At 42.4% G+C, this 19613-nt stretch overlaps 1 protein-coding gene and 1 long non-coding RNA gene across 3 annotated transcripts in view; one reads left to right on the top strand and one right to left on the bottom strand.

The window, feature by feature from the left end:
* The window catches only part of LOC129783949 (uncharacterized), a 42173-nt gene extending 35960 nt beyond the window's left edge, over positions 1-6213 (bottom strand). The window contains exon 1 of the long non-coding RNA XR_008746156.1: positions 1117-6213. This is a non-coding gene — a long non-coding RNA (uncharacterized LOC129783949). The remainder of the gene's footprint in view (positions 1-1116) is intronic.
* Positions 1-19613, top strand: part of ZCCHC24 (zinc finger CCHC-type containing 24) — a 116545-nt gene that overhangs the window by 1075 nt on the left and 95857 nt on the right. For both annotated transcript variants that reach the window (XM_055797832.1, XM_005243562.3), the window contains exon 2: positions 16358-16558. In XM_055797832.1, the coding sequence (XP_055653807.1) occupies positions 16358-16558 (201 nt within the window). The remainder of the gene's footprint in view (positions 1-16357; positions 16559-19613) is intronic.

The raw sequence follows: 19613 nt of genomic DNA, 5'->3' as shown, positions 1-19613 counted from the left end.
GGCTGCCGGGCGCTGCGGCGGCGCCCGTCCCGCTAACGGGCCGGCGGCCGGGCCGGGGCGAGGCGCCGCCGCGGCATTGGCGAAGCCGCCCGCCGCCGCCTCCTCCCGCCGCCCGTGTTGACACTCTGGTCAATGGTCACACACCAACTGCCCTGGCGCTGCCCGAGGGACGGGGCCGGGGGGGGGAACACGCACAAAAAGTGCCACATCCGTAACAACGTGCAAAAATCCCCCCCGCCCCCCCCCCCCCCCCCCGCGATACTTTAAAAGCTTGCTATAAAGAATATATATAACTTCAGAGAGATGGGAGACTGCCAGTGTTTGGAAGGAAGGGATACAAGCAGGAACGTGACAAAGACTGAGTGAAAAAAAGTTTTGCAGGCGTTTCGTAACACCAGACTTAAATGAAAGTCGAGGGAAGGAAGCTACAGCCCGGGCTGTGCAGAGACAATTCGCTGTGGAACTCCCTGTCACAGGAAGTTGTTGAGGTCCAGCACTTCTGCACTGGGGGGTTCTCACGCATGGAGATCCTGCAAGGTGGCACCTCGCGCGCCGCAGCTTGCGGCCTTCCAGAAAACATCCACCCGTGCCTTTGCTCCCCACCACGGGGCTCTGGCCAGAGCTGTTCGGTGGTGGCTCCGTTTGACAAGGGTCAGATGGATGGTGCGTCGGATCTGCTCTGGCGCTGCCCGTGGAATGACATTTCACAGTCCTCCCAGCGCCATTGATGTTAAAGCGTAGGTTTAAAGAGCATTCCCTGCCCAAATACACATTGCTGTTCTGTCAGCAAAGGTATGGGGCAGCTAATGAAAAACAAATCAAATTCCCCTACTGTTCTGGTGTTGTCGCTGTTAACATTAAGAGCTGGAGCTATAGATACACACTCATTTTTCCTTAATTAGCATTTTTTTTCTTCTGTAGGAATTTCACAGAGCACACCCCGTCTCAAAACAGACACTATTTTTGAAAGCATTTAGTGCAAAATCTGTTCAGTCTCATGTACCCAGCCTTATTAAGCACATCGTAACAGACCCAGTTTAAAACTAGACTTGGCGAGCACATTGGTTTTTGCAAAAAGACTAACAGGCAGTGTAATTTAAACTTCCAGTTACTGACCTGTTGATTACAAATTGTAGATTTTGCCCCTTCCTGCTTGGCTTACAAGCTTCGTGGTGCCCAGGTAGCGAGAAGGCTCCAGGAGTTCGGCCTGCAATGGTCTCCCTCCAGACTGGGACTCTGTTCAGGTCTGTGTTTGTTAGTCAGCCATACATTCTGCTCACAGCGGATCCTTTTTTTCTTCTTGGGAGAAAAAGGAAGAAAGAAGTAAATGGAGGTTGCATTCAGGAAGTCTTTGAAAAGGTCCCTGAGAAACAGTTTTCTTCTCCTTAAAGTCCGTTGTGTCTGTGTCCGTGTCGTTCCCCCCCCCCGCCCCCCGGTCTTCTGTCCGTCCCCCCCGAGTTCATTTTCTGCTTCTGCTACACACTGTCTGCAAGCAGGGGCTAATCCTTTTGTCACACTCTCTCCCTTTCCACTTGGCTTACGTTTCTCTCCATCCATTCCCTTCCCCCCCCCCGCCCCCCCCAGGCTTCTGTCCTTTCTTCTGGAAAACCATTTCCCCAGTATGCCAGGCCTTCCCCAGGCCCCTGCTGCAGCCCCAGCTCCACGCAGTCAGCCCCTTCGCAGCCTCCCCCCCCCACCCCGGCCACGCTGCTTTCAGATCCCAGCAGTCACCTTCGCTGTGTTTCTGCATGGATTCCCAGCATCCGTGAACTGTACGGATGCAACTTCATTCTGGTCTTTTTAACCTCATTACAGTTTCCCAAGACACATGAATGACAAGAAGTGAGAATGCTCACTCTAGAAAACCTAGAGCATCCACTGTTCCAGAAATAAGGAGCCATTTCATTCTACACAGATATTTTAGTATTTTTAAAAGACCAAGCATGTTAGTTTGTTCCAGTTCATTTTCCAGCCTGTTATAACAATGGCATTGACTATGTGGCTGAGAGAGACACTTAGTGTTTCCAGTCTTTACCTGAAACTATGTGTTAACACAGGGTAACCTGAAAAGAGGGAAGGGGGCACAGCTATCTCAGATGGCGTGGGAATGCATTTGTCCTGAGGGATGTACCCCAAAGAAGGTAGGGAACCCTTCAGTTCCCCAGGCTAACACTGCCTGCTTGTACAGCAGCTTTCATTCAAGGGTTGAGAAGGTATTAGAGATACTGTTGCTCAAAAAAAGTTCTGTCAGTATGTTGGGTGCTCCGTTCTTTCCAGAAACTGGAAACTCAACTGCTTTTTTGGCAGGAGTGAACCAAGAGTTTCCTACAATGTCATGCTCTTAATTCTTGGGATTCTAACATCTGTTTATTTGCAGATGCCATTGGCTATACACTACGTATTTCAGCTGCATAAAATTATTTTGGGGACCATTAGTACTGTAAGCTGTTTTTGCATCAAGCGGGCTTATGCTATCTTTGGAACAACACATAGCTTTCCACAGTTAAACCGTTGACTGTTTTCTACACAGTGCTTGGTTTGGTTGGCTTTTTTTTTCCCCCTCCCAGTTTTGTCCTGGGTTGGCTTAGCCTAGAGCAGAGCTGTGACAATGATTGACACATAGCTGCACACAATATTTGGAAAGTGACCTAATGAGGGGCCAAAATAGCAACAGATTGAGAAATGATGGGATCATAGGGTGTAAAGTGGTCACACGTCCTGTATGTTGCCTTGCAATTGAAACTTTCTGGAGGAGAGCGCTTGGAATAAGAGACAGCACTTGTGAAAAGTTGCTATTATACAGGGTTTGCAAGTCTGCATGGCAGTGCCTGTGTATGTGACTTGCATGCTGACCAAAGGAACTGGACAGAAAAAAAAAAAAGAAGGTGCCAGCACCCACAGAGTAGTCTTGCACTTCACCAAGATTTTTGTCCTCCAGACTTTTTCCACTACAATGGACGCCTTCTAAATAAACATGATGAACACAGCTGTTTGGTGCATAAAAGCCCATTGTACCAGGGAAAAAAACCCGTGATAATAAAGGTTTAAACAGTAAAGCGACAATGAGTGTTTTGTTCCATATGCAAGATTCATTTTGCAAAACAGACGTGCTTTAAACAAAACTTTACTGCAGCATTTATTGTCCTAGATATGAAACGAAAGCATGTTAGAACATTAAGATGCATTAAATTGGCTACTGAACTGAGCTCCACCCTCATTATAACACCATCCATCAGAGCCAAGTATTTGAGGTTTTGTTGTGGGGCTGGTTACATGGGATTTAATGCATTTGAGACACAGCCAGGTAACTGTGGCTTTGTGTCACTGAGTGGTATAATTGAGAAACCTAGAATAAGGGGGTAAAAGACTCGTATGGTATTTTTCTGTACTGACAGTAGGCATGCTACCAGATCAATGCTGACTTCAGTCAAGAAAAGACAGCAACCAGTAACTGGAAATTACCATGTTATAATAATAAAACTTATTTCTTTGAACCTAGAGTGGCAATTCTGGCGTGAACCAATATTTACACATGAGAAGGAGCCTGCGTCCCAGCGAGATATTTGCTCACGTGCAATATTCCACATGTCTTTCAAGAAGGGAATTCCTTCCAGAAACCTCTATGGCAGCCACTTTCTGGAACTAAACCCGATCTTATTTAAGCACAAATAACTACATATACCAGATTAGAAAATCAGCCCTCTTTTCAATAAGTAGTTCATGTTTTTGACTCTGGGACTTCCAGATCCAATCTTTGTAAACAAGAGGGGAACTAACTGGGAATGAAAGAACATGAGCTGGTTTGGTTTGCTACAGTAAGATGTGGATCACTCACTCAGAAAGGAAAATTCGTGGAGCCAAGAAAAAATTTAGAGAGTATACTGTGGAAAATAACATTCAAACACCCATGAAACAGAAGCAGATCTGCAGCACTGGGATAGATACTGCTTATGAGGCAGCTTAATATGAAAGCGATATTCATATATTAATAACAACAAAATCCCAAGGAACACTGTCAAGAACAGAAATGTATGAAAGGAAGGATGTTGGCATTTCTACAGAAAATACGTTTTGTATCAGACAAACTTGTTTTCCATCAGTCTTTCACAGAATTAGAGGAATACACACTAGCCTGATACTTGAAGAAGATTGATTTATCTAGGCTAAATAACAGATCTATTTGGAGGATGATTATAAGATAAAAAAATTCACCATTCTCGTAGTATCAGAATACAGGGGTTGCCGTGGAAGGTCAGGTCATTGACGTACTAAATGAAGTGTCATATCTGAGAGCAACCATGATTAAAAGATTTAAAAGAGAGAACAAAACACCTTGTAAGAGGCTGCTCACAACCAGTATGGTCCTAGAGCAAATACAACAGAGACACAGAATAGCAGAAATTGCCATATGCTCCAGAACATTTCCAGCTCCTTTCATTTTGTGGAATATTATCAGTTATTCTAATGCAGAGCATATTTCTGATCCATAAAGTGCCTAATGTGCTCGGCACTGCAGTCGGGACTTCTTGCTTCTCAATTGCAGCCTAAACAACCACAGTATTATCTCCTCTTACTTGAGTATAGTTAGTGACAGTCAGAGTAGCGCTGTGCACAGGTTGCCTGCAGTACATGAAGGTATCCTGTAATAATAGTGGTTATTATTTGACTGATTTCCTCATCTTCATTTTTCTCACTGTTCTTCATGTAAACACTAACATTTTGCTTATCTTCATGTAAACACGCCCTTATCCTTCTGCAGATTTAATGTGTTGGAGGAACTTGTGCTTTCTGCCTCAGGGTGATCGTATTTTGTGGCTGCTCAAAGTGCTAGTCAGCTCCTTTCAAACTGCTTTTCAAGTAAAGTAGTTAAATGTCAGTTCTCACATTGGTCCTTGTAAGAGATTCCAGGAAGCTGGATCTCTGTTAGTCAGAAGACAGTATGCATTTGGGGATCTTGGCAGCATCAGCCTCCTCTGTCCTCCCACACAGCCAGCTCTAGAGCCCTTCTGACAATACTGCCTCGGCACATGAAGTGGGGCTTTCACAGCCCACTCTCTATGACGGACTCAAAGTCTCAGGTATTATTACAGGTATTTGAGCTAACAACCACTCTATTTCCAGTTCCAGTTGGATGTGCGCTTTAAAATACAAAAAAATCAGGCTTTTAAGTCTAGAAGCATTCTTCTTTGCTCCCTGTTCTTATTTCTGCAGCCATGGCCACCTGCTTTGCTACTTCTGTCTTTGGAAAACAACCTCTTTTGCCAGGGAAGAAGAAAACCCTGCGTGAATGTACAATAGGAAGTGGAAGCTGAAAATAAGATCTATATTTTGCGTAATAAGCAGGAAACTCAAGTTATACAAATGACTCTCTTCTATTTGTATCCCCTAGGTGTGACTTTGGACTCTTTACTCCCCAGGATTTATTGGTTATGTTTGGTTGGTTTTGTTTTTTTTTAAGTGCAGTGTACTGCATACAGTAGATACTCTATTCTTCACACTGAGACTGAATTACCTAGTAGGAATTTGATTGCAGAAGAGAACACACAAGATCCACATTTGGTTTTCTTAAGCAAGTACTCTAAATACAGTCATGTTGCTTTTACTCAGGCTTCCTTACCTGAGTCAGGACAGCAGAGAGATCCCAGAAGAAAGAAGAGAAGATGTGTTGAAGTTACTGTAACAGACAGAGCCTCTTTTGTTAATTCCTTACCCTCCCCACACCTGAAGCAAATGATGCTGTAGCTCTGCAGCACACCTGTGCTACCTCTAGCTTTAACTAGTTCAAATATGATTTACAGCTAGGCTTTACTTTATGGCAACAAAAGTATTACCCACCATAGTCTTCTGTAGCTGCTTAGTATCACATCAAAGGCTGCACCCTGTTTGGAAAGCTGGAGGGAACTGAAATATTAATTGCTGAACCTAAATCAAGTCTTCCAGAAGATTTCTTGCTGCTTTACTATTGACTTCTTTTCGATAGGTTAGAAAAGAAAAGCTAGCAATAGAAGAGAGACCAATTATATGTATTCTTCCTGATCAGTTGAATATTGTTACCAACTCTTTAAAAAATCACTTGGGACTTTGAGTTTGAATGGAAACTCCTCATTGCGAGGAGCGCTGGAATTCACTTTCTGTCTCACAGATACATCCATGTCTTGAAAAACTTGCCAGGCAATAGGTAGAAAAAGGCATTCCAACCCATAATAGGAGGCAAAAGCATGTAGAATTCTTGTTACAATTCTATTTTATACACAGAACTTTCAGTACAGTTATTTTATGCGTTTACAGTGTCTTCCATCCCAAGGCACCCAAACAAAGGGGTGATGTAACTGTGTGTTGGGTAATGATTTTTCATCCCTTCTTTTGCTCTGCAGACACAGACTTAGTTATTCAGGACAGAAAAGGAAGATCCTTCTCCAATGAATTGCAAAAATGATCAGACAATCAAATTTGACTTGAACCAATATATTCATTTATGAAGTGTATGGAATGAATGGATAACTAAGAGGTGTACAAAACTGCTTTTATCCAAAAGTCAACTGCCCCTCTCTTTTTTTTTTTTTTTCCTTCCCCTCCCTATTTTGATGTTTGTTTGGGTTTTTTTTATGGAGTTGTACATGATAGACGGCAAGCAGCTTTTACCAGTAGTCCTGTTACTTTGGTAATAAACAATTAGAAGAAAATATATTATTGACAGTCACTAGGTGAGGATTAATGCAAAGAAAAGTTTTATAGTTCAGAGTTTAACTGGCTGTAAAAGGACTCTGACACCTGATTTATGCGATACTTAAATCTAAGACCACAGGATCTTTTCCGTGCTACTTTAAGAAGCATGAAGAACAACACCTCCATGCAGATGCAGAAAGGTGCAGGCACAGGTATTACACAGCTAAATCATATGATACTAATAATGTGAATTTGCATAGAAACAAAAGCAAATGTGATCTGTTATCTAAACCAGATGCATACATATAAATGCTGCCTAAAAAGTGCTACCCAGTATCACCTTAAAGCTTCTGAATGGTTTCATGAAATGTAACAGTTGATATTTGTACTTCTCCTCGGTTTCTGTTCCCCAGGAAAACTGCCAGCAGTGTGATGCCCTTTTTGCCACTCTCCTGAATTGCCCTTCCTCCTCTTTTAGGAAGCCACAATGAAATGATTAAATTAAATGGGAAGAATGTAAGTCTTTGCTTCATGGCAGTTTACTCAGGTTCTGTCTGGGTTCCAGAGAAGTTATAATGGATCAAAGGAACCAATTAAGTTTTACGAAGCTATTCAAATCTTACAGTAATGCTGACATAATTCAGACAGCATTTCAAAGGTGTCACTGCTTAGATCACTTCTTGTTTCCTGCAGGTCAGTTTTTATTCTCAGAAAAGTTAGAAGCAATCTGTGATCTACTAAAAGTAGAACCTGAAATTATAGACAGATTCACTTGAGAAAAGGAGAATAAATGCAGGGCCATGAGGCCTGGGCTTTGTCCATGTCCCTCATTGTTTAGCCAGGCCAGCGCATCTGTTGGGAGTGACGGTGGTTTTCAAGTTTTAACATATCAGAAGCCTAGCTCATTACTTTCTGTTACGTGTTTTGATGCAAGCAAATGGTAATGAGTCCAGTACTTTGACTAAAAGGAATTTTAAGAAGCATCTTCTAGGTCCTTTCTTTCTCAGCTCATTCAGCTGCTGCTGATAGGAGAGCTGCTGCGTGGTCTTCCTAACCTGTAATCTTAGGAAATATATTTTGTGTTTCGAAAGGTTTAGTTTGAAGATAAGCAAATGTCCTCATGGTCCAGGTCTCTTGCTCTCATATCCAAACAGAAATTTGTTCCTGCTATATTAAACGACCACCCACACCTAGTCCCTGCACATGGCAACATTTGGTGTCTCTTTTGAGTGAACACAAGTGTGACGCCCTAGAAGGATCGCAGGAATCTGGAAATCTATATTTGCATCTCGTCCAGCTAACTGCCAACCAAGCGAACATTTTAAAGGGATCAGCTTGCTCTCAGAAGTTTCCCTTGCCAACCTAGGGGTTCCAGGTTTCTAAACTTGGTTGTGGTTGTAGCAGGGGACTCAGAGCCTCTACTTCACACTAAGCCAACCTGCTAGGCAGCTATCTGTGTGCAGTCATCAGGGCTGTGGATACCTGTCGCTGAACGGAAAGCAAAGGAACTGTTGTACAGTCATTGCATCCTGAAAACGGGGTATTAGTGAGAGCTCTTGAGAGGGTTTGAGCATCAGTGGTCCTTGAAATACAGACATTCTTATAACCATCTTTCTCCAACATACATTGCAACAGAAAGTAATAGAGTAATAGATTCATTCCTCTAATGGACCCAATCTTGAAAAAAAAAATATAAATAAATCCTTAAGTCTAATTGGAAATCAGACTACTTAGCTGTTATTTTATAATTTATCTGAAGCAGATTGTGCAGTTTTAGGTTTACTTGCTCAGGTCACGCTTCAAGCTGGGCTCTATCACAACTGATGAAGAGGGTGGCTTTAAATGTAGATAAAACTATCTAAAGGCTGGAGTCACAAAATGAATTCCAGCTTGTCATTCAGTACATGGAAATAATTTATTTTCCTCACTACATTCAGTTTAATAAAAGTTTTTGTCTTCCCGTGAGTGCAGGACCTGAGGCCCTAAGCGCATTGCGAGGGGCCCGTTCTGGGCAGATGATGTATTGTTTCTACCTCTGACAGCGACCTTAGCTTTGCCTCTTTTAAACTTTGGCAGCCATCGCAGAAGTTTCTGTGCCAAGAAGGCATTACTGAATGTAAATGATATAAACAAAACTGTCTCAGACTTAAAGTTCTGTTTAACCCAAAATGGATGTTTCTTAGCAAAACCTTTCATCACACAAGAGCTGCACAGGAGGTAAATGCTTTCCTAAGTGTGTCTTGAACAGGCACATACCTATTTCCGGGTGTTATTTTTCTTACGTTTGGAGTGTCAAAAGACCCACCAAATGAGAGGAAACCCGACTCTTGTTTTTCAAACTGCAGGTCAGATTGAGACAAGATTTCCTGCAGGAAACAGAGATGTTAACCGAAAGTGCAGGGGTCAAAACATGTCCATCCGTTTCTCCCCCGACTTCATACTATACAACCTTTGTAACCTCCTCCTCGTCCAAGAGCCCTGTCTCCACAGAATAGGCTTGTTTTCGGACGAAGGGAGGAGGTGATGGGATTGAGGTACCTGGCTGAGGCCCTCCTGGCCAGGTGAGGGAGGCTGGCAGCCGGGGCAGGCCCAGCTGCAGGCAGTGCTGGGGCAGGCTCTGTGGGGATGTGTTAAAGTAATTTGCAATGTGAATGGTCTCCGTTGTCCCCAATATAGTGCTCCTATGTTAAAGAGACACTCTGACCTAAGCCGGCAGTTGTTTAGTGTTCAGTGGATGAAAAAGACCCCTGCAGTGTGGTGAGAGATTCAGAAAGTTCCCCCGAGGCCGTGCACCTCTGACGGGAGGGAATCTCTGTCCTCTCCTCTCCTCTCTCACATTTCCACTGCCACTGAAGGCTTTTTGTGAGGTCCCGGTACATTGTGTAAAACAAGTGTCCTCGCTGGCATCTACAGCAGACCTTTCCCTGGGGCTGAAATAAGGAGGGTCACGCTGCTGGCAGGGAGCTGACAGGCCTCCCTGAGCTTCAGCAGGCCTGGCAGCCATGGCCGAGCAACTTCACCATCAGCACTGTGTTACTGTGTAGTACTGTACTACTGTATAGCAGCCAGGGAGCAGCCCATTTTCAAGATCTACAGATCCATGAAACTCTTTGAAAGCCTTGGATCAAAACATTGAAGGTGAACGGATTTAAAGCAGGGTGAGATGGCGGCACACGCTGCTCTTCAGCCCTGCCGTGCACTGAAGGTACGCCAGGCGCGCGCGGAGGAGCGTGCTGCACCCACTTGCTGCTCTGCAGAGCCTCGACAGTGATGAGGGATGACAACCTGAGAAGCCGCAATCGGCTGAGCTGTCAGATCTGGCATAGCTAGATTAGATGAATCTTTGATCCAGCGGATAGATCTGTCGCCCTACGATTGACTTGCTTCACAACTACTGGCAAGTCATGCCGCTTTTGTAGTTGTCTCCTTAAGGAGGCAAAAGTTTCTGCAAAAGGGAAGTCCTGGTCCTGTCTGTCTGAGAATATTTAGAAGTAGGCATTAGTGTTAGCAGTTTAATATAAGCATGTATTTATCTAAAACTCTCTACAGAAGAAGGATGAATTAAGGTATTCTAGACAAGAATGTGTTAGTTAAGGCTTGCTTGGCTAATCTACATTTATCTGTGTTTTTAGATGAGGAACTTGAGTAATTCACATTTTACTAAAGTCAGCCCAAAGACCAGGTTTTTTGACAGTTAAACATCGACTTCAGAAGGAAGCAGAAGCCCAAGTCTTTTTTCTTCCTTCAGGCAAACATTTTCTTCACAGAGTGATGAGCTTTGCTTGCCGTTGTCCAGTGACAAAATGTTACCGAGTAAACTCTTAAACTGTTTTCTGTAAAAGTATCTGTAATTTATCAGAGGAGTTAAAGCAGACATAAGCCATACAGGAGCAGTTTTTGAGGTTTTCCAGTTCAGCCTTGGTAATTAAACTTCTCTATTTCTTCTGGCTCAAATCAATGGAACTAAATTTATGAGAGTATTTTCATTTAATCCCTCTATTTTCAGAAGGCTTTGGGGTCGGCCATAAACATTGATTCTGTATCGGATGTTTTCTGTGGGGACAAAACCAGGGAACTGTGTTGAACACTTATAAAGGGATGAAGCGCAGAAAAGTCACAGAATTGAAGTGCACTTCTCCATACATGATTGCCTTCAGGTGCAACGGTTGTGCTTTCACACACATTGCATGGCCCCACAGATAAATCCCATGTCAGAAGCAAGCCTTGGGGCACTAGCAGAGAAGACAGATACAAGCCCTCAGGTTAAGTTTTGTATATTAGCACGTACAATCCACTGAATTACTGTCTGGGTAGCTTCAGATTTCCCTCTCCTCCGACATGAAAACAGCAACTGAGAGAGGGCAGTGACTTGTCTGGCCTACTGTTTTATACATGACACAGCACGGGGATGTACTCAGTTCTTATCTTCGTGAAAATCCAAACTGATAACTTAAGCACCTTTTGACATTTCAGTGCAGGGCTAGTAATTAGTGGCTAGTCTGGTTACCATCATACATGCTTCACAGACTGGAGAATGTTTATAATTTGCAGTATATGAAAACCTTACCTGTTCCACACTGATGATGGGGCAACCCAGCTCTTTTTCCCAACAAACTTCTAACAGCCATGGCGCCTGCTGACTTAAACTTAACTCTGGAAGTTAAGACTGCTTTATTTTTGTTTGCTTTATTAGGTTGGCAACATACTAAAGCAAAAATAAGTCATCAAAATTTCTTTGCTCATTGATTCTCAATTACAGACTATTTCATGCAGTGGAAGAGTTGATGACTGGACTGTGTTAGAGGAATATGGAAATGCTACAGGACCTCACTTCAGTATGTGCAATTAAAACAAACAGAGAGAGAGCCAGTAGCACAAATCATACTAACGCAGAGAGCACCAAACAAATGTACTGGCCAGATGCAGCTTATCAACCACGTCAGCCAGCACAGATCATTCTAGTTTCAGGTAACTGGTGTATCTGCACCCCCTTATCACTGCCCTAAGGGTCCAGCAGCCACAAACTGAACTTAAGGCAGAAAATGAATTTTCCAGATACGCTTCTGCATTTCCAGTTCCATACCTAAAAGCTTTGCTTCTTAACTCCTGTAAGTCCCAATAACAAGGTGCCATTCCCACATAAACAGGTTGCCATCACATATTAGTATCAGTTGTTCTGGAAGATAGGTAATCCCGTCGCCTCTGGGCAGAATTAAATGTTGTCATAATTAAGATGCTATCTGCATTTTCTGCTCCCTTTCATAAGAATGCCTTTACAGCTAAAGCAGTAGCCACACCAGTGGGAAATTTGGAAAGTAAGACTCGCCGCTGATTTGTTCAAATGTTTTGTGGCATATTCTTAGCAGTACCGCTGTCTTTATTTTCAACATTATACCATTGCTAAAAAAGAAGCTGAAGAGATAAATTCTGGTTTAGTGTCTCCTTGGCATCTCAGTCCCAAAAGCTGTCTCCGAAAGGCAGGGACCAGCCAAGGGATTCAAGAGCATTTGCCAGATTTTTCACTTAACTAGGAATTTCTTCAGAGGCGAGTTAGATGCTGGAACTCTTGAGTCACTCACATATGTTACCCAACTGGAAATCAGAGTAACAAAGCTATAGAGGACAATAGCCGCCTCTTTCATGAATGACCACGCTGCAACCTTACAGATCACGTGTGCTTTAACTGGAAACACTTAGCAAACAAGTAACAAAGGAAACCTTGCTTCCCAACACCACCAACAGATACTGTTTAAAGATCTACTGAGCAAAGGTTACCTTTGGAAAGTACACCACCAGATTTTCAGTTTGGTTCACAGTCAGCTAAGCCCACAAGTTTCGTAAGAAGGAAAACAAACAAACAATCAAACTTCCCACAGAGCAAGTTTCTAACATTTACCACCAGATCCCCCATTCTCCCAGTACAGCAAGATAAGGAAAGCCTGAATTCATTGCAGCTGGCCTGATGAGCCTTGTAATTAGGACCTGTAGCTGGTCTTTCAGCTTCTTGAGAGCGCTAACCCTTTCACTGCCAGATCCTTTCTATCCTGCTGTAGCTGAAAAGGAGACTTCATTTGAGAGGCATAATTTGTTGCCTGCTTTTTAAAGAAATAGGCTGGTTTGGCTAGTGGCGCACTGAACACAAAGCAGCCATTGCTTTTGGTGGAATACATCGGAGGAGCAGTGTCCCTGCCACCTCCCAGATGGGTACCAATACACTCGAGACCAGAATGAGTCAGAATCATTTCCCTCCTCCTCTCCGTTTTTCTTGCTACTGTCTGTCTGAGACCATCGGCGTTCTCCCTGACATTCTGATCATCTGCCTGGAATGTGAAGCTAATTTGAAGTTTTTGTCCAAACCCCTTCTTAAAAATCCCCTTTGCAGCAGTGCAAACACTTGGTAAGGGCTGAACTACTGATTTGCTCAATGAAGTGCCTCAGACACAAACCCCTCCTGCTTTATGCATCTCAGCAATATTCATTCACCCCTCATCTTTTACAAATACAAAATGGACTAAATCACCATTTGCTTTCATCATATTAATTACATGTTCCTGAGCTTTCACTGTTTGATTCCCGGGGCTGGGATGAACTTTCCCACCACCACCCTGATTATATAACTTGGCTTTTTGGAACGGCTTCTTTCCTTGTCTCCTTCTGAAGGAGCTGGAGATTTCCACTGCTAGCAACAGGATGTAGCACCGTTTGTGCTGGTGCTCTTTATAGCATCTTTCAAGTGCCAGATTGATGTGTTTTTCACATTGACTTGGAGTTAAACTGATTTAAGATTTTCCAGGTCAGACTGGCAGGAACTGCTGAAGCAGTTTGCCTGATCCTATACCAGGAGGGTTGGGCTGCATCTTGGGATCGTCTAGGAATTTTCCTTAATGAATTCATTGTTCTTTGAAGCACCAGTGACGTCGGCAATGTCCATCTTCTCCTTTACTGTCATCTTCTGGGATGTTATATTTGTGTCTTTTTCCTTTTTTAGCACTGGGCGTTGAGATGATTATAGGGAAGCGTTGCATGGTGGTGTGTGTAGACTAGATGTTTTGGCGTGTCCAGCTTTGGCATGTATTGCACAAATGCCCTGCCAGCCGAACCAGGTGGCCATGTGTCATGCTTCGGCCACAGAGCCGTTGGTGGCTGCTAAGATGATGATGTGGTGTCAGTACAGCCTGTAGTCTGATGGGATTCTGGCCCTTGGCAAGGCTTCTGCCTGCCATAGTTGAAACAAACAAAAGCTTGTAAAGGTTTGCTGACAGCGCGGGCAAAACTGTGGTCATTGCAACACTTACGTTTCTGTACTGACCTGAAATGTGCCAAGAAGGGCTGGTGGTGGAGCGAGTTACATCATGTCCAGTCATAGCGCCAAGTTGCTCCCTTTTAATGGGGGTCATAACTCAACATAAAGGTTATGTAGAAAAGAAAGAGTCACCACTGTGAGCCAGATATCCAATTCAAAGCCCACTGAAGGCAGCAGATAGATCTGTTTTGTCACTGGGTTGGCCCTGGGGCCAGAAATAGCAGCCTCCTGATCGGCAGGAGTTCTATATTCTGCATCCTCAGGGGATGTTCCAGGTTTCGTCAATGGGTAAAGAATTTGGGATTTCACACATTCAGTGTTGTCCATACACCCACCCTTCTATAAAAATCAGATAACAGGGAATTTGCAAAGTTACTGATGGGTGTAATGCATGTGAAGTACTTTAAGACTCTCTTGGCAAGTGGGGCTCTTAAAGAGAAATATTTTTTATTACTCCAAGTGTACGTAAGAGAAAGTGGCTCCGAGGGAGACAAGAATGCCTTGAAGACCCTTAATTAATACTATTTTGGCATCCATAGCACTTCCCCTTCCTTTTAACAATTTGATGCCAAGAATTTCTCATTCCAGTAGTGTCCAATAAATCCTAGAAAATAAATTCCAGTGACCGTTGGAGGTATCTCTGGTTGCTTGATGGCTAAAGCAGCTAAAACCTTTTCATTAGTTTCTTAAATAGCTTTTCCTTTTAAAATGTATGGGTTTAACCCCCGAAACAAAGCGGCTGATTCTCCTCTCAGCATCTAGAACATCTTGCACCAGCACAGAACTATGCTCTGCTGGGGATAAAATGATGGGCGTCTCAGTGGCAGGACATGTGAAGTCCCCTGTGAGACCAGGCTCTGCTCTGTGGCCCTTTGAAGTGATTTTGCTGCCGGGCACCAGCTCCAGCTTTGTCAGAGGGGTCAGTGGAGCTCAGCACGTTGTGTTTGACTATAGTGAGGTGGGTGAAGCGGATTATCTATATGGCGGTGGCCTGCCACTTAGGCTGAATTTTTATTTACAGTATGCACCAGCTGCAGTGGGATGGGATTCAGTGATAGCTGGGACACATCCAGGGAATTGTGCCTAGAGCTTCAATATGATTCTTTGGGGATGTGACTGTCACCCAGAAAACGCCCTCACTGTGCAGACACCCTGAATGTTTGAGATCTTTGAAATAAATGTAATTCCATTTCAGATTTACTTCACAAATTCTCTCAATCAGTTTCAATGAGCGTCTTCAATACTTAAGTAACATATATAAACATATTAAAACATATGACATGTATAAAGACTCCATTGAAGTATTTGGATTTAATAGCACTGAGAAACAAGGTCTCCACGGATGCAAAGGTTGGACCTCTTCTTACCTCACTGTCCAATAAGCCAGAAGTACAGCAGTAATTTTCTGATGCAGGAGAATTACATGAGCACAGTATTACTGTGAGGCGTACCAGACCTAACACAGAAACACCCTGTGAGATGTCCCCCATCATTTCAGGGTGGAGAGGGCTGTCAATAGTTGGTCCTGTTTCTACAGTGATTCATTACCATGTTAATTAATTTTTTTAAGTTATCATTTACTTTTTAAACTCCTACTACACAGTTTCTTTTGAGCCTTAACACATTAAAGTGAATGAATCCTTGTTGTCTCCATTAGGGAGATTAGCTATTTAGGTGATGATGGGTTTCCTGCTGTTCTAAAACTACAGAATGGCAAATTAGGAGCTCCTGATTTTGATTTGCAGATTGAGAGAGTGAAGATCCTATTGAGGTGAAATACAAAAACTAGGTATTTACTGTTTATCAGGAAATGTTTAAATCACAGCAGGTTTCCCCTTAGAAAATCCAAGGCAGATGTAGATCTGAACGTTTCTTGTTATTCTTTGAACACGGGACTCTGTGTTGACTGTCTCATTAACCATATTGGAAATTAAAAACTACTTTACATTTCTATTGGCATTCTTTTACTTTCCCTGACTTCAGTATTGCTTGTGTAAGTAGTTTTGGACAAAATAGCGTTCCCTTTTGTGGGTTGTTCCTTCAGCTTTTTGCCTGCATATTCTAACCGTACCATGAATGTGGTATGACCATACACAAGAAAACAGTTGTTGCTTAGTGGGAGGGTTGGACTAAGTGAACCGTGGCAAGCTCAATCGTTTGCCCAGTGGTGGGGTGACCAGCTCCATTGCACTGCCTTCGTAAAACCTGTTTGTTAATTATTAATGGCCTGTATATTGCTCTCCTCAAATATGCAGCCACATCCTTAATGAAAAAAAAAAAAAAATCAGTTTTTTCCTGCTATTTTTATCCTTCCCCTACTCAGATCAGTCTCAAGACAATATTTAATAAGTACTATGTTTCATGTGATTTTTCTCTTTTCTTTTGCAGGCTCTGAGCAGCAGTCTGTACAAGAGCGCATCCCCTTATGGCTCTCTTAATAACATTGTGGATGGGTTAAGCTCCCTCACTGAGCATTTCTCTGACCTATCCCTTTCTTCAGAAGCAAGAAAACCCAGCAAGAGGCCACCTCCTAATTACCTGTGCCACCTCTGCTTTAACAAGGGACACTACATCAAAGACTGCCCACAGGTAAGGAACATACAATATTCTGGAAAAATCTTCGTGAAAAGTTTTGCTGTTCCTTGATTTAGTAACGCAGAATTTGACTGAAATACTTCTTTAGAGTGAGTAGCACTGAAGAAATGTCTTGACAAAGTGCCAAGCTAGCCATGTGTTCTTTTAATCTATTCTTTACCACAATAGCGATGGAAAAAAAATGCTATTTCATTTGCCTAATAAGCATTACAAAAGATATTAATCTAGGCACATGAATAAGTAGATTTTGGAAACTTTAAAAATTACTACTATGTAGTTTTCTATCACAGATTGTGTGAAATACGTTTTCAAGCAGTGCACTGTATAGTCAGTTTGGCAATGGCACTTAATAAAAATATAACAAGTTACATATGCTAAAGGAGAAGAAATTGTTACGCTGGATGAGAACTTTGAATCAGTGTTGCAGTAACACAAATTCCAAGTATTTCTGGTGCAAAATTTCTTTCGTCTCATAGGTTTGCTATACTTAGCAAGATGTGATGGTTTTGGACTCCTAGAGATTTTTTGTAGTGGCAAAGCTAGCAATATTTATTTACTTAGGAAAGAGGTATAAACCGGTGTGCACCAAGACCACTCACCAATCTGGAATTTTTTTTTCTGAGGCTCCAAGCCACAGTGTGCAAGGTTTCTCCATCCTCTCAAGTTTCAGCTGGATGCAGTCATGTTGCTGGCTTAAACTTTCACAACTCCAGCCATGTTCTGTGTAGAGTCCCAAGGAAATTAAAGTGCTGCCAATACTCTAGAAATACAGATGTGGACATCACCGGCCTCCACTTCACTATGACTTTAACCTCCTTACTGTCTTACTGTGTGACTTTCAGCAGAATTAGTCTGCATAGAATTAACTACACTTAATTTGCAGTTGAGGATGTCAGAGATATATAAGCCAAAACACAGGTGGAAAAGCATCTGCCAGCTGAGCAAGGTCAGCATGAAATCAAGTCTAATGTCAGATCAGCTTTAACTGGGTGTATTCCTCCTGCTGTTATGCCTAGACTAAACTGTTTTCTTCATGGACTTTGGCTTTATATCTTTCATGAATTCTAATGAAAGCTGTGGAATTAAAGTATGTTTGCAGTCTTGGGTGTGGCACTTGAAAATATTTTAACTTCATATTATTTCAATATATGTTGAGTAAGGCAGTTTTCTTTAGGAAAAAAAGCTATGCATTTTATTTGCTAGGAAGTCAAAAATACTGTGGTTTGTGTACTTCCGTGTTTAATGTACTTTGTTTAGCACATTACAGCAAAACATAGAGATAGGACCATGTAATAGCATACATTACTTAATAAAGGGATTAAACCCCCAACTACTAAATATGTGGCAGAGCGAAAGAGAACTGGGGGAGATGGCTGGGCCGTGCTGCGTAAGAAACCAAATGAATGCAACAAGTCTCTTGACAATCAATACGTGCAAGCTGCAGCTCGCACAGATGGTCCCGCGTGAATGTGTCAGTGTTGGAGCAGCAATGCATTGTTTGTTTCATAGGTCTTTTTACAGTTTGAGGCACTAGGGATTAAAGAATGGTTAATGAAAATTGAAGACATGCTCATAGAAATCCGGGACATGCAAAGAAATTAAGGGACCTGTAGGAAGATTAATTCCCTTAAATGGCACATACTGTGTAATTTTTGTTAAGATTTCACTAGTAATGCCTATACATTTCTCTGTAAACCAGGAAATGAAAAGAATTCCTACAGAGCATAGCCTGTGCCTGGCCTATGAGCTAGTGAGTAATGAGTGAAGGAACACAGGACTGGGAGGTGTCTGCTTGCTCCTTGCATGCGGTCTTCTACAGTTACGGGCAGCCATATCATACAGCCCCTTCTGCAAACTGATCAAGTTTTTGTTGGGAAGTATTTTAGTATTTTGCTCTTACTATTGCTGATGTGGGAAGCTGTTCCAGAACCTCAGTCAGCTCCTAATAATTAGAAATCTTCCAATTTCCAGGATAAGTGTAACTCATGGCCACTTTATAGTCATTTGTTCTCCTGCCAACATTGTCCTCCACTGAAATAGCTCTTCTCCCTCCCTGGTGTTTATCTCAGGATGTATTAATAGACTGCAATCATATCCTCTCTCAGCATTCATTCTGTAGGACTAACCAAGCCAGGTTTCCTTAGTCTCCTCACAAAAAGTATACGGACTCTCTGTTCCCCAGTCCTTCTCATGGCTGTCCTCGTGTGCTTTTCTTCTCCTTGCACATGCACAACTACATGTGTGTATGGCATCCCAGAACAGATCTCATCAGTGCCTTTTGATGTGTGTGCACGTGTCTGTTTCTATAGATCAATGTTTATCTTACATAAGGAACAGGTGATATGACGTTAGTTCTGCCTTACTGGAGATTTCTAACACAAGCAAGTGTTTCACGGGCTAGTCAGCATGTAAGTGCTTTCTTGAAAAAAGCAGACTTAAGCGTTCACAGAAACTTAGGCACTTCCCTTATGTTATCTACATTTGAGGACAGATCTATGGGGATGATGACCCTGCATGCATGAGTTGTGCTCAAAATGTTGAAAACATTGTGCACAAGAAGGGAGCACCAATGGCAGGATGATGCCTTTGTCAGAAAGAGCTCATTTGTTACCACTGCTTTTGATGATAACTGATTTCTTAATTTGAACATTATATGCATTTGCTTAATAGCTTACATTTTGATGCTTAGTTTTGCTCGTGCTGTCAAAAACAAAAGTTGTTTTGCAAGTCCTACCAAAAATGGGCTGTAGCTATGCATTTTTAAAGGACTTAAATTTGAATAGAGAAAAAAGATAAACTAATCCGATTTGGACAAAACGCATATCAGTAAATCATACGGTATTTTTATTTTCTTTTTATATAACTGTCTAATAAGAAACAGATTCTGAGATGGGGTGTTTTATGGAGTTCTTCCTGCATAACAAAATAAATTGTGTAACAACTTTGAGACTATATCCTCCCTTAATTCTGCTTGCTATAAACACTGTAAAGATACGTGTCCCTTTTCTGTTGCTGTAAAAGTTGATGGTGTACAATAGTGATGAAAATA

Source organism: Falco peregrinus, chromosome 1, assembly GCF_023634155.1.
Source record: "Falco peregrinus isolate bFalPer1 chromosome 1, bFalPer1.pri, whole genome shotgun sequence".
NCBI classification, from domain to species: Eukaryota; Metazoa; Chordata; class Aves; order Falconiformes; family Falconidae; genus Falco; species Falco peregrinus.
This window is presented reverse-complemented; position numbering and strand designations above follow the sequence as displayed.